Source organism: Salminus brasiliensis, chromosome 24 (assembly GCF_030463535.1).
Source record: "Salminus brasiliensis chromosome 24, fSalBra1.hap2, whole genome shotgun sequence".
Classification (NCBI taxonomy): domain Eukaryota; kingdom Metazoa; phylum Chordata; class Actinopteri; order Characiformes; family Bryconidae; genus Salminus; species Salminus brasiliensis.
Genome location: NC_132901.1, coordinates 20,156,494 through 20,171,820, shown reverse-complemented (window position 1 = coordinate 20,171,820; position 15,327 = coordinate 20,156,494). Strand labels below are relative to the sequence as shown.

Below are 15,327 nucleotides of genomic sequence, written 5' to 3'. Positions count from 1 at the left end.
AGAAATAACAAAAAAGTTAGCAAACTTACTAAATTAATAAAAAAAGTGGTCTACATGTGGCAGATTTTGCAATCATTTTTATAATAATACACAATGTGAGGGGATATGGGGGATGGTATGATATGAGGGCTATTTTGGAGAATTAGCTTTAATTAATTGTTCACATCGTTCTCTCAAATATGTAACATGTCGTACAATAACTTTAGGTTGCTGTGGGTCGAGTAGCTGCATTTGCTTCTCCAAGACAGGCTCAGTTCCAACAGCGGCCGCCAGACGGCGCCAAATAACCGATTACATTAATAAGAGCTGAGCTGGATCTCAGACTGCTGTAGTTCCACTGATTCAGCAAAAATAATCATATTTCAGTTTAGAGTGGATATCAAAAGCATTAAAACCCCGCTGGGTTTAACAAAACTGTCCTTACGAACGAATTAATAGCATTAAGAACAAGAATTGTGTATAATCGAGCCATGGGCCACACTAATACAGTTGCTAATGCTTTTATTTTCAGCTAATTTTATTAACTTAACAAATATTGTTTTTTAAAAAGTACACAGTTCTTATCCTGATGAATTAAGTTGTTATCTTGTGATCATCAGTTGATAGGAAATATTTTTAATTAAATCAAGGCCTTTCTGGACATCCTTGCATACACGTTAATTAAAATACTTCTTAATTAGATAAAAAGGAATTCCAGTCCAAAACTGCAAAAACTAGAAATGGACTATGGGGCTTTTACATTTTGGAGAATAAGCTTTAATTAATTGTTCATATCTCCATTGGATCGTCCCTAGCTAGTTTTTGAGAGGCTTTAAGAGGACCCCCGGAGACCCTGGAGGTCAGACCCCTGTTTTATCCCTGTATAATCTGATCTAATACCGCAGCTCTGTTTTAGACCGTTTTAAACTGGATGATGAATCTTTTCTCAGTAAAACTGTTAGCTGTTATTTTTGCTTTAGGATTTTGTGAATTTCGCCACGCAGTGATTTCAGTACTGGCCATCGCGCATGCGCACTATGCGAACTTCCGTCTGCAGTAATGAGACTTTAGGAGTGTAAACACAGAAACTCGGCTGTCGTTGTTTTTATTCTGTGAAAATATTAATAGCTTTCTTTTCGCGATGGGATCCACGGAACTACGAGCAGAATTAGAAAATTTCTTAAAAACGCTGAATATTGACTTCGTCTCCGTGGAGCACCCGGAGGTAAACTCATGCACTCGCCGCGTGGCTGCCTGACCGGCCCGAAATCTACATTAAATATTTAATATTTATTATTTCATGCTTTTTCGGTGCGAATGTGGTAGTTAATTAAAAATTCTCCTCGTTCTCTCAAATATGTAACATGTCGTACAATAACTTTAGGTTGCTGTGGGTCGAGTAGCTGCATTTGCTTCTCCAAGACAGGTTCAGTTCCAACAGCGGCCGCCAGACGGCGCCAAATAACCGATTAAATTAATAAGAGCTGAGCTGGATCTCAGACTGCTGTAGTTCCACTGATTCAGCAAAAATAATCATATTTCAGTTTAGAGTGGATATCAAAAGCATTAAAACCCCGCTGGGTTTAACAAAACTGTCCTTACGAACGAATTAATAGCATTAAGAACAAGAATTGTGTATAATCGAGCCATGGGCCACACTAATACAGTTGCTAATGCTTTTATTTTCAGCTAATTTTATTAACTTAACAAATATTGGTTTTTAAAAAGTACACAGTTCTTATCCTGATGAATTAAGTTGTTATCTTGTGATCATCAGTTGATAGGAAATATTTTTAATTAAATCAAGGCCTCTCTGGACATCCAGTATATTAATTAAAATACTTCTTAATTAGATAAAAAGGAATTCCAGTCCAAAACTGCAAAAACTAGAAATGGACTATGGGGCTTTTACATTTTGGTACTGAGAATTTAAAGACGGTTGGCACCACATTATTAGAAATATATATAAAATAATATTTTTAAATGATATTTTTATTTTATTTTATGCCATCCCCATCACACAGCAACTTAAACCAAGACTAGGCTTAACTTCTGACTGTAAACACAGTCTAAGACTTTTTTCCCCAGAGCTTTTAGCTGTGGTGCAAAACAGCAGAGCCATGCTATAAAGTCAAAACCCATAAACCTGTTAATCAACCCCATTTGGGAAAGATAAAAAACTATGCACATGTGATTGTTGGTTACACTTCTTTATGTAAATGGCCGCTCTGTGGATGTTTTTAATTCCCTCCAGGTTTTCACTGTGGAGGAGATGATGCCACATGTGGAGCATCTAAGCGGGGCCATCACTAAAAACCTCTTCTTAAAAGACAAGAAGAAAAAGGGTCTGTGGCTTGTCTCTGTTCGTCACGACCGACAGGTGAACCTCAATGACCTGGCCAAAAAACTGGGCATAGGCAGTGGTAACCTGCGCTTTGCTGACGAGGCGGTCATGATGGAGAAGCTGAAGGTGGGCCAAGGCTGTGCCACAGCTCTGGCTCTCTTCTGCGATAAAGACCAGAGTGTGAAGTTCATTATGGACAGTGACCTTGTTAATGGAGGCCATGAGCGAGTGTACTTCCACCCTATGACCAATGCTGCAACCATGGGACTGAAGCCAGACGACCTGATGAAGTTCTTGAAGGAGACGGGACATGAGCCGGCTCTTCACAGCTTTGAGTAGATCTTAGCTGTACTACTGTCTGTTACAAATGCAATATGGGCTGGTTCTCAGGACAGGGATTAAGACAGTCCTGGACTACACAGCATTTTGAATGGAAACCTTCCACTGAAATGAAAGTTTAGTTCATGACCATACTTAAGCTTTGTCTATACGTCCAAATGTTTGTAGACATCTTCAAATATGTAGGTTTAGCTAGTTTTAGGTACACCCATATCTGGCACAGGATTACACAGCCTGTATATTCTCCATAGAAAAGCTCTGGACACTATTAGGCAGCCACACACAAGCCCAAGATCACCATATCCAGTGCCAAGCGCCGACTATGAGGGTATTCAGCTCCCCAGCCTTCTGTGGAGTGAAGGAGCACCATCCAGTACCTTTGTGTTGGTTTAGATCACGATTTATAATCCAGAACTAATCCAGCAACAGTACCTGACCCCCTAACACACTTGTGGCAGAATGCAGTCAAATTCTCGCAGCAGCATCTAGGTTTAAAGCCTTTCCAGAAGAGTAAATGTTGGTAGTACAGTCAGGGGCTAACAGGGATTTTGGGCCCCATGAAAAGATATTACACTGGGTAGTTCAACTCTATTAATTCTGACACAAATACTCAGTTAATACATTTTTAGGGCCCATGTCCGTCACAGACCCTTAGAATCCTCCTAACGCCCCCCACCCCCTCGCCACACAGCTCTATTAATACACTTTTGAGAAGAGATGTGCAGGTGTCTACAAACCTTTGGACATACAATGTACTGTAGGTCAATAAACTGTGTTAAGGCTGTTAGTGGGGAGTTTCCAAATGTAAGATTTTCCAGAAAGCAGCGTTTACTAGTTGCAATAGACATTATCATAACATTATCATTTCTCTTAGACAACAGTGTCACGAGGGCGTAATGTACCTAAAGTAGGACGACTTCTGGATTCAGTGTGCCAACCTGTTTTGTAATTTATAGACACTGTAGAAATGGACAACCTTCAACCTTTTAGGACATATATAGACTATACATGTCAGTGTTCACAAAAATAAAATCACCCTGAAAAAATATTTTTCCAACCAGTTCTTTTTATTTTCATTTGAGGAAAAGGTTTTGTGTTGAAGTGTTTAGGACACCAAAAAAAACTGTAGAGATGCATCGATATGGGAATGTTTTTTGGGTTACATTTATAAAATGCAGAAACTGGGAGTAAATCCAGCGGGATCAGCATCACAGAGAAATGTAAAAGCAAAAAGCTTGTATCTCCATTTTTATCATTTTTACATAATACATTTGAAATGTATCATTTATCTATCATTTTAAATAAGATCGTTTTACATTGACTTCCATTGAAAGTTATTATTCCTCTCTCCTGTAAAGTTTGGAGAGACAAAGTTTTTGTGCCATTTATTTCTTTAGGGTTTTAAATGCAGTGACATGAATAAAATGCAATTTTTTTGGTGCTCAGCATTAATCTGCTCTTCTAGAGTCCAGTCATCAATCAGATCAAATATCGGTCAAGTCTAAACTGATCGATGCTCTTCTTTATAAGCAGTTATCTCCTGATGCTGATAGGATTTCTATATCATAGTGTGTCCCTAATTGACTTGACTCTTTTTAGGCCTCTCTGTTGCAGGATCTGCATTTCCATCAGTATTGAGAAGTTACAGATTGAAAGCTAGTCAGAATACAAAATAAGACACAAGCCTTGTTTTATCACATTTATACATTTATGCAAAAGTGAAAAAGGAAGCAAATGGCAGGTCTAAATGGTGACAGTAGTCTTACAGGCCCACACACACTCTCACGCGCACACACTCACACATGCACAAAGCTTGCCAGAGGCAGGAACTTGCTGTACCCTTGTTTTTGGCGACCCCGGTGACCAAACAAGACGTTTCCCATAGAGTCCTTTTTCTCTTCTTTTTTTCTGTATCTGGGGAAACTGCTCACGTGTCCACTTTTGATGGCGGGCAGGAGAAGGGGGGTGTGTTGATCGTCTTTGCTCCATGCAGAATGTGTGATCCATGTTGTGATCTTTTGTGCAGATTGATGTATGAGGTTGGTCTTAACACTTAGAGATGCAGCGTCGCATGCACGCTCATAAGACAAGGAAAGTCCCCTGGCTGAGTTAAAAAGGCCAGCTGATCGAGAGTCACGCAGGCGACCGGCCAGTGTTCGGTAAAAATTCTCCCTTTGCACTCACTGGACTCAAACATTGGCACCAAACGAATGGTCCGCTTAAGCAGTGCACGAGCTGAGCCACCCCACAGTACAGCAGTGCAATCTGTCAAAAATGCTCAATACTCAAGATTCAATTGTCTTCAAAGTCTTGTGTTTCCTTGATTCAAGGAAATTGATGTGTTTTCATAACAGGAGGATCCTTGATTAAAAAAAAAAAGGACATACAATCTTTTAATCTTTTCTTGACGTCGACCATGTCAGAGCTTTTAAAAAAAGGCAGTCAGACTGTCAGGTCGAAGGTCACTTTTCTCTCTGAAGTGGCAGCAGACGAGGAGGAAGTGAAGAGATGAAGAGAGAAGGGCAGAAAATGAGATTATAGGCAGAAAAGGTGAGACAGAAGAGACATATGCACACATGGACCGTGGAACAAAGTGGCCTAAGATGTTTATGTTGTCTCTTATCCATAGCAAGTTACATCGGAAAGAGAAAGTAGTATTAGGAGTCTTGCCCAAGGACTCTTGCTGGTGTGCTTGCCAGGCCGGGGACTGTTGTTACCCACTACACTAACCGGCATACGTGGGTCTGCCTGAATGAAAATCAACCTAATAAACTTGAGAGTTACTTGATCTCACTTGTTAGGCTGCTGAAATTCTGTGGTGATTTAAATGTAAGCAATTAGATGCTCCTCAGCAAAGAGTATTCATAGCATGGATAGCACCATAAGCCTCATTCAGTTAGGATTAGTTTTGACCAGGACAATGGGGTCCTTAACAATTACACTATATAATTATTACAGGATAAGAAATGTGATTTTCACATTGCTGTCACACCAAAAAAAAGGCCATGTGTTGGTTTAGTACCTTTGTTTCTGAACTCTTCTAAAGTTGCTAGAAGTGTGATTTGAGAAATCCTAATGATTTGAATGTTGTCGTACAACTCCTGTGGTTTTCCACGTCTGCCACACTTGTTTGACCTGCTTGATTTGTACCAAATGTTTACTTTCACTTTCCAACACATACACAAACGTCCATTCGAGCGCCTCCATACTTGAGAAAACCTGTGGAAAACTGCTTTTCCACAGGATGTGATGGAACATTTCCAGTCATGGCAATTTACACAGGATTAATTAAACCTGGTGTTTACAGCTCATTTTATAGACGGCAAAAGACAGTCCAGAAAAATGACTAACTGAACAACATTGTTTTAGATACACCGGTCAAATCCTGGGCTGTGTCTGAAACGTTTTAAAAATGCAGTCTACACAGGCAGTAATTGAAGGCAGGAGCTACCGAGCTATGTCCCAAAAAAGCAACATGGCAGAAGCAAGCAGCAGTCTGTACAAATAGAAAATAAAATATTAAGTGAAAAAAATCTTAAATACCTTCTGAGATGAAATGGTCAGTGTAATAGTCAGAACTTACTTACGCAGCTGACAGTGGTTGTCAGTATCCTGACAACATCATGACATCTTTTCATATTGCCTTCAAAGTGCGTCCCAAAGACCATTCTGCTGTAGGTACCTTAATCACAATGTTGCCGTTAACTTACTGACTTGTAAGACCGCATAGGCAGTAAGGCATCAAGGCAGCTGCATTACATTTTGGACACAGCCCTGGACTAATCAGGTTTTAGACTACAGTGAGCAGATAAAGGTAGAAATTAGACAGATTTACTCGCTTACCTTTTTATGGATTTGTGGTTTGAATATATTTACCCTAACACTTCAGCATATTAGTGAGTAAACTAGTTTTCACTCTACTGGGCACATTCAACTTTTCAGACCTGCTTTATTACTGCATTCCAATAATTGACTGCACTTTTTTTTTGTCTTTAACATTTAGTTTAAGTTACTTAAACTAACCTTTGACTTTTGGTGATTCAGCATAAAATGAGAATAGCATCTAAATATTATATGGCCATATTTTAAGACATTTTCATGATTATATGAATTTTCATACAAAAAATATCCAGCTCACACATCTAACAAACTTCAATAACTCAGGACTGAAGACATGAATAGTTTTGGGACCCGGTTTATGTATTGTATGTATTTTTCCTCGTCACTTAATTTCAGTAACAATGCATGTGTTTAGGCTACTCGACCCAATCCACAGTGAGTGAGCGCTGTGAAAGAAAAATACTTGAGATGGCATTGAAATATACTGTATGTTCCAGCGGTCCATGCGAACACAAACACATAAATACAGAGACATGCGCTGGGGAAGCAAGGGAGGTCCAGCCACAAATCTCTAACACCATGCAGTAACTGAAGCCACGTCTGAGAGGAGGGGGCGACTGAAATCTGCTCAGACTACACAGATTTACCTCAGCAGGGACATGGAGACACCCTGTCAAACTTTCACGGAGAAGGAGGGAGAGGGGGCTGTTGAAAGAGGATGTCTGAGGGGAAAAGGGGGAAGGAAGCAGAGCTAGGCCAAAAAAAAAAACCAAACAAACAAAAAAAACCCCACAACACCCCATCCCAACCCACCCCACACAGTGAACCATGCAGGCCAGGATCCATCATCAACATGGCCTCCACAGTCACCAGAGACCAGCACGGAAAAGCAAGCACGTGCAGCTCAGACATCTGTTCCACCTCTCCGGGTTACCATAACGACCTCCCATCCCCCCTCGCGGGCAGCGACACTCACCCCTTCAAGCTCGTGAAAACGCTAGCGCTGCGGCTAATGTTTAGGAGCTTTGCTGCTCTCCAGATCTGCTTTTTGATTTTCTGCGTTCTTGTAACACTTCCACATCTGCAGGACAAAGGCAGGTGATATTACAACTAAATACTTCAAAAACAAAACAAAAATAAAACCCAAAGCAAAAGCACTGAAACTTCACTTCAGATATATGTACATGATAAATAATCAGGAGGCAATAAAATAGAAATAAAAGAGCAACAAATAAATAGAACTCACTACAGTCATTATATATCGTGCTACTACTGTGGTATTATAGGTAAAGTAGGTTTGGTATATGCACCTTGCAGCAGAACCCTTATTTAAGGATGAACTAAAATGTACACTTAACCTTTAATCTCATAAGAAGTTTCTTCTAAGCAGTTGACCTATCCATGCTCCCCTCACAAATGTGTTCCATCATAGCGAACTGTTGTAAAGGCAGTGATTTAAATGGTTTTCTGATCGATGCCACAGAAGCCAGCTTTTGGATCAATCAAAAATAAAACAAAAACCACCATTCTCAAAAACACCGTATTGATTTTTAATTAATAGCTTAGATGCAAAGATTGGTGACAGACTGTGCTTTATGAAGTGTCGTGTTTAAAGCATGACTGCTAGATAGCAGTGTTGTACTCTGTCTTCAGATCCCACTGTTCTGATTGGATGGAGAAAGAGTGAACCTTTTTTTTTTTTTAATACACAGATTTTATTCATATGATGAATGTTTTTTAATATACATTATATATATTTAGCTAAAAATTGATGTGAAAAATGTGCCATATATCGCAATATACTGAATTGTAACCCCTGTATTGTGTATTCCTACCAATAGACAGACCTATTTTTAATTAAGATGTGTGAGTGTGTAAAGCCTTTTAAAAGTCTTTTTAAAAGAACTTTTACCTTTTTTAAACAAACTCTCATTACAAACATGGCTCTTCATGGAACCAAACGTGGTTCTTCTATGGCATCCCTCAAAAAAAACATTTCAAATAAAGGACCTTTATTCATAAGAGTGTGTCAGTTAAGAATCACAAAAAAATCTATTTTATCATATTGAGATATTTAGAACATTTTAAAGTGCATCCTTTAATGAAACTATTTATTTAGCATGCACATTATAGGTCACATTATTAGGACAGATTAAGTGTAGTTTTTCTATAGTGTATTCAAGCGAAAGATAAAGAATAGCCAATTGCGGTTACCAATCCACCTAGATTTAAAAGCCCAGAGCAAAAACATCTAGCTTGTAAACCAAAAACTGACATGTACAATATCGCATTAGGTTAATTAAGGATTTTTTGCCTGGTATTAAACTTTGCAACATCTGCAATGAAAGAAAGCATTTGTGGGCATGGCATTAATATAGTGTGAACAATGTAGTGAAAACGAGTTGGACAGCTCAATCGCACACACAGTAGTACTGTGCTAAACTGATTACAAGTAAACAAAGCAAATACAGAAAACAGAACACCCACATGAGATGCCAGCTGATCCATTCATTTTGATTGAGGCAATCAAAATAGAATCTCAGGATTGAAACAGGGGGAAAAGCCATGCAGTGACTCAGCAATGATGTTGTGGAACCCAATTCTATGTAAGACAGTCCCAGATACCAAGAAGTCTCAACAGTGCAGAACACCAGACATCCCTTGTGCAAAAGCTTTCCCTTTGCGCAAGCCCCAAAATACTGCAAGTTAATCTTCAAGGAGTTACAGTAGTAACTTGTAGGACATATCTGAAGAGATTAAATTTTACACGGATGTCTATTAGTCTTTTAAATAGCTCTGATAAGACAGAGCATCGTGGGACATGCTCCACAAGCCTAATTACTTTATTTAAATATCAAAGTAGATCAACTTCAGCTAACTTTGGAAGGTATGAACACGCAAATGTAGGCACGGGGTACAAAAAATAAATTAGCAGGATGATGAAATTATACAATTCCATGAGGAGCAAAGCTTGTGACTATTGCAAAAAGTTTGTGATTTAGATCATAATCATGGTGATGATTACTGTACATCTTAATAAACAAAGGAACATGTTTGCACATGGATTACATATCTTGTGAAAATAAAAAGAACATAAGACATAAGGATTACCACACATGCAGACATTCAACAGTTGGACAGTTGAAGTTCAACAGAGGGATTGTTCAGGTTCAAGATCAAAGAATCTCCCACAGACAAGCCAAACGGTTCGAGAGCGTGGTTATGAAGTCAGCAACAAAACGAGGAAAAGAAATCAAACAAACAAACAAACAAACGGATACCATGGTAGTGCTCAAAGCGTTCATGCAGGTGCTTAACAATCACCACAAAGGAAACAGGTCACATGATCCCATACATTAAACACAGCCATATTCGTACCACAGCGATTGGCTATCCTCTGAACTCAAGGGAGCTGACTGGTCGGAAACGCTCACATGATTGTTATCACTGCCCCTCCCGTCTATCTTGGTGTCAGGGGGACCGTTTGGCTGGTTCTGACCGAGCTTGGGCTCTCTGGGCTTGAGGGGAGGGCCACTGATGTTACTAACTAGGGAAGTATTGAGAGAGAGGATGGCTTGGTTTCTAGCGCCGCCCGCAAACACCGGCTCACTAAGGATGGAGTCCAGGAAGACTGAATCTACAGTGAAGGAGGGGCCTAGGAAGGCTTGCAGACTGGATAGCTCTGGGTCCTCTACACTGGGGGCGTGGCCAGTGCACGGCATGCTGGCAGACTTGGGCAGCGGTGTGGGGAGACTAGACTGGGGTGGAGCGTGGGCATGTGCTCTACAGGAAGCTTGGTACTCACTGGGCACAGGCTGAGGGCGAGATTTGCTGCTCTTGGAGGGCGAGGGGTCCACAGAGATCGGTTGGCGGCTGTCCTTGGACAGCAGATCATGGATGCTGGTCCGCCGTGTGCTGCCCTCGGCTGTGGAGATGACACTGCTTGCCCTGGGAAGACCTGCGGCGGAGGAAGAGGCGTCTAGGCGCTCTGACACGGACATGGCCTTCCCTTGAGAAGTCAGACTGGGTCTAGGCTGGCTCGGACCCTTAACACGGGTGCTCTCCGCCTTGCGCAGGGTGGGGCGTCCTGGCCCTGATCGCGTGGTGCTGGAGTCAGAGGACGTGGCCCTACCACTGGCAGATCGCAAAATGCCCCGCCCCTTGGCACGTTCCTTCTGCACAGGCTCAGTTGCTCCTGACAGACGGGGCGATTCTACAGTGAGGTTCTCCTGGCTGCCAGACTGAAAGGGGCACAACAAATACAGTACAATTAAAAAAGCATTCTAGATATTTAGAAAATCTGACAATTTTAAGTAATCTTTACTACAGAATGTTTTATAGAAAGCTGTACTATTTAATTTTTCCTCTCTTCTCATTTGTCTGTGTAAAAATTGCAAAACTGATGTAACAACTGACAAAAGTGCAACTCTGGAAATAATACTGAACCCCATTCATTTTACACTTGTTATGTTAGCATTCAAACTTTTAAGACATTAAACAGCCTTTAAAGCAAAAAAAGGATTAGGGAAAGAAAGCTGTATTTCTGAAAAAACTGCCTTAAAGAAGACCATTTGATGATCAACAAACATGAGCATGAACCCAAATGAACAGAAAACTGCTGTTCCTGCAGGTTTTTTTACAGTGAAAACCGCTAAAGTTTTTAATAGGCAGTGCACTGACGGATGAAACCAATGGCAGTCATTACAAACTGAAACATCACATTAGATGTTGCCATGGCCATACCCGATACCCGATACCCGAGCTTTGTGTATCATTAAGGAGGCGCTCATGTCACCTCAGGAGGGTCTATGCTCTCTTCCAGGAACTGCTGAAGGGACACCACCTCACTGCCAAGAGAGCCTGTCTTCCTCTTGCTTTGGGCGCCTGTAGGCTCCAGGTTCTTGCGGAGTTGCAAGGGGCTCTGATGAGATGACCTCTGGGAATGCGGCTGCTGTACTGGGCTACTCCCGCTGGACCAAACTTCTGTGTCCAAGCTCAGGCTGAATTCACCACTGCTCTCACTGTGAGGCCTGCTCAGACTGCCGTTCACTGCACCTGGGAGACAAAATGTCAGAAAACAAAACAAACAAAAAAAAAAGTTAAGAGAAAGTGATTTTTAAAAATAATGTTAGTTATTTTAAGTACATTTTTGGAGTTATTCTGCATGCCAAATTCTACATCCCAAATACATAAAAATTTGTCCATATATGGACATCAACTCATTGTGCTGATATATATACATATAATGTAATGTAACAAAACTCCAAAAATGCAGTTGACAAAATACTTAAAATAATGCCAGGATATAAACTGCCAGAAAATTAGACACCCAAAGCCAAACCACAATCAGCTCACTTGAAATTAAGTTTATTTAACATCACCACACCACAAGAGCTGGAGGAAGTGTTAAAGTGAAAATGTTTTCGGTGTTTTCCATTTGATTAGCATCCCAGAAATACCAGTTCACGTGACAGTCGCATCATTTGTGAAAGGCTCTTTAATGTTTTTTTTAAGGATCCAACACCACACACCATCTGAATTAAAGGCAGAAAACTGGTCGATACGTGCATACCTTTATCTTTGCATGCTGAGTCCTAGGAATTACCATTGTTATTATTAATAGTGGCTTTGCTACTATGGAGATTGGCTGAACTGGAGGCTGGACGGGGATGACAGGGCACACAGCACGAAAACAGATCACACTGGGGCAGCAGATGGTCCATGCTGGCTGGAACAATCAGCAGCCATATTTGCCCATAGCAAGCTCAGTGGCAGGTACTGGCAGAGGGGAGGAGCCTTGCAGAAGAAACCATACAATAAGTATCTGAGGGAGGAGGGGCGCTTCACTGTACATAGGAGGAGCTTTAGAAGTGCCAATGCACAAACAAGGCGTGATGTTGTTAAGACAGGGTTGGGAGGAGGGTTATATACGGACCCCAGGGAAACCTTGCAGTAAGAAGTGCTTTAAGAGAACAGAGAACAGGGTATCAAATTCAATCCGTTCTTCTGGAGAAGGCTTCAGCGGTGCATGCAGATGAATCACTTACTACAGATGTTACAGGGGACCCTGCACATGGTGGATAAGGTGGGAGCTGGGGGAGAGAGGCCTTCTGCATTGCTAAAGAGCTGCAGTCCTGTCCAATTGCACACAAACAGCTCACTGTCATAATAGCTTTACACATATTCCCTTGATTGGCAATGCCTGTCTCAGCTAAAGCCTCCTTGTAAATTATAAGTGTCAGATCCTGTAAAATGCATGACCATGGCTATATTTAATGGTGCAAGCTCAATTTCCTCATCAATCTCAACACGTCACTTTGTGTCTTCACTGCTAAATATCTTATACAGGTTTTATTTACTTGGACACTTTGAATAGCAAAGCTGCTTTAACCTTCCTTTAAAGCCACATTATAGCTTCAAAAGCATTGTGATGCTTTACTGACTTAACGGGGAGAATAACAACCTCGTCATGGTCACTCTGGGCTCAGTGGCAACAGCACTGGGTAACTTTGGTGAAGCAGGCAGGAAAGCACTGCGTAACATTGCGTAAATCAAGAAATATTTGTGTAATATCCTGTACTATTACTCTACCTCCTCAGTCCACACACTTCTTTCTCTCTCTCTGCTTGGTACAGAAAAGTACTTCCCGACTGTAGGGGGAGCCAACGAGCAAAAATCACCAACTCTTGCATAATGTTAAAGCTGTTATTTCCACCACTACCTTCCAAATGTAAAATATTGGATAACATAAGTATTTTTTAAAAATATTTATTAAAAATATTTTCAGATGTCATTATGCTAAAAAAAATGTTTAACTGGCTAACCATTCAATACTGAAAAGATAGAAGATCCAGCACCTGAAATGTCATGGACTTAACACAGTTGGGATTCAAATATGAACCTTATTGGAGTCTCATCTTCACAGCCAAATTCTTTTCACAGATTTCCTCAGATGTCAGAGCAGATGTATTTATGAAGATGACATGTCACAGCTCAATCTGTCTGCCTGACCTACTAAAATCACACTAAACTCATATGGCCATTTACAGGCTAGAGCTAAATCTGGCACGGCACTGTGGCTCAAAAAGACAGGCGAGATTACCATACTTTTAATCACTTTAACTGCACGCTGTCAAAAGGAAATTGCTTTATGGAAGATTATGAGACACAGTTTTGGAGAGTCCATTCCTCACCTTGAGCGCGAACACCACTCTGCTCATCTGAAGAGGTTGGTGTAACATCTTCACAGGATGCATTATCTGCAAGGTAGCAAGGCAGACTTTTACATACCATGCGTAGTTTCTAGCTCAAGAACAACTAGAACTGAATTTCTTGTAGCCATGTTGTCCTATTCAGACAAAGGAGCACAGACAACATGCACTATAGTTTTAAAAGGAAATGAAGAGTATAACATGGTGTGCAATGACATGAAAAAAATGAATAAATGGGTACGTGTTGACACCTCTGTTTAAATTACGTTTATTGATTAATGTGAAAATACTTTAATAAGGAAGATTGCCTTTGCCCTACAGCTTTTAGATACTCATTAAATGCCATAGCTTTTGTACATGCAATATTTTGTTTTGCTTTATTATTTTATTATTAAATTAAGTAAATGAACATGATTCAATTACTTGTGTATTACAATATGCATACATGTTTTCTCTAAATGATGCTTTCTTAGATAGAAATACTAATATATGTATCTTAAAATATTTAGTTAATTTTCTAAAAACTGAAAAAGAAAATAAACAAAATGTTTAATTTGCTGATTCATTATAAAATATAAGAATAGTAACCAAGTCTACTTTAATTACTGAGAAATAAATGCATTACAAAAGTTAGATATTTTAGCACAGCTAGTCAAGGTCACCTACATATTCTGCTAATCATGTCATCATGTATAATATACGCCTTATTTTTTTTTTTACACTGACCTCAACAGAGTGTAAAGCACAAAACACTCCACGTCCAGAGAAGACCAAAACAGAAGACCACTTCCAGCACAGACAGAAAAGACAGAAAAGCATCCGAGCATACTACACCAAAAGACTGCTACTCCAGGAGGGAGAAGGGTAAAGATACTGCTGTGTGTGGCCAGCTCTACCTTTGTTCTTAAGCTTCTGCTTGTTGTGGCTGGCGGGCAAACTGAGGGTGGCACAGTTGATGGCGTTGGTAGAGTAGGCCATGGATCCCAGCTCCTTCATGCGCTGGCCACCACCCGCTGACGCTGCGTCGTCAGGGGCCTCCAGGTGGTCTGTGCTGCTGGTCCACTGGCCCCCGGCCAGCGCCATTGTCTGCAGCAGGTCGTTCATGGCTGAGATGGGAATAGCAGGAGGATTATTACTGTGTTGCGACAGCGATGCAGAGAAAGAGAGAGAAAGAAAAGAAAGACAGATAGAAGTAGAGACAGACAGAGACTGAGACAGAGAGATAGAGGCATGCAGTTTCACACCAATATCAACAAGCACAAATGCCTTGGCAAGAAATAGAGAAATTAAGAGAAGAGAGAGAGGAAAAATAGAAGAGAAAGAAATAAGAGGTTGTGCCATGTTAGCATGACATGCACAGAGCTGAAATGAAGCCTCCAATGGTTGTGTTTGGAAAAGCAGATAGAGTGAGACTGTGTGTCTTAATGTGTGTTTGCGTAAAAAGAAGCAATAAGGATAAAGAGAACTGAGTGTAGGACAGTGGACCAGCGTGTGTCACTGCACAGCTTAGTGGTTGAGTGTTAACCCCATCAACTGCCGGGAGTAATTAATGGCAGCACTAACACTAAACTGTGCAGGTCTTGTGCAAGATAGAAGAGAAAAGCAGAGATAGTA

General features: G+C 40.6%; 2 protein-coding genes across 11 annotated transcripts in view; one reads left to right on the top strand and one right to left on the bottom strand.

The window, feature by feature from the left end:
* The first annotated feature begins 1,044 nt into the window (after positions 1 to 1,044).
* On the top strand, positions 1,045 to 3,799 carry prorsd1 (prolyl-tRNA synthetase domain containing 1). Its single transcript, XM_072669825.1, has 2 exons — positions 1,045 to 1,204; positions 2,234 to 3,799. Exons 1-2 carry the CDS (start codon positions 1,121 to 1,123, stop codon positions 2,660 to 2,662), a joined length of 513 nt encoding a protein of 170 aa, XP_072525926.1. The 5' UTR covers positions 1,045 to 1,120; the 3' UTR covers positions 2,663 to 3,799.
* LOC140546485 (girdin-like) overlaps positions 3,711 to 15,327 on the bottom strand; it is a 61,171-nt gene continuing 49,554 nt past the window's right edge. For 4 of the 10 annotated variants that reach the window (XM_072669779.1, XM_072669782.1, XM_072669780.1 and 1 more), the window contains 4 exons: positions 14,610 to 14,819; positions 13,696 to 13,761; positions 11,298 to 11,557; positions 7,694 to 10,743 (listed from right to left, as the gene is read on the bottom strand). In XM_072669779.1, coding sequence (XP_072525880.1) covers positions 9,859 to 10,743; positions 11,298 to 11,557; positions 13,696 to 13,761; positions 14,610 to 14,819 — 1,421 coding nt within the window. In that variant the 3' untranslated portion in view covers positions 7,694 to 9,858. Of the gene's footprint in view, positions 7,584 to 7,693; positions 10,744 to 11,297; positions 11,558 to 12,549; positions 12,637 to 13,695; positions 13,762 to 14,609; positions 14,820 to 15,327 lie in introns of those variants that run through there. The other 6 variants (XM_072669785.1, XM_072669786.1, XM_072669787.1 and 3 more) reach the window with 6 other exon arrangements.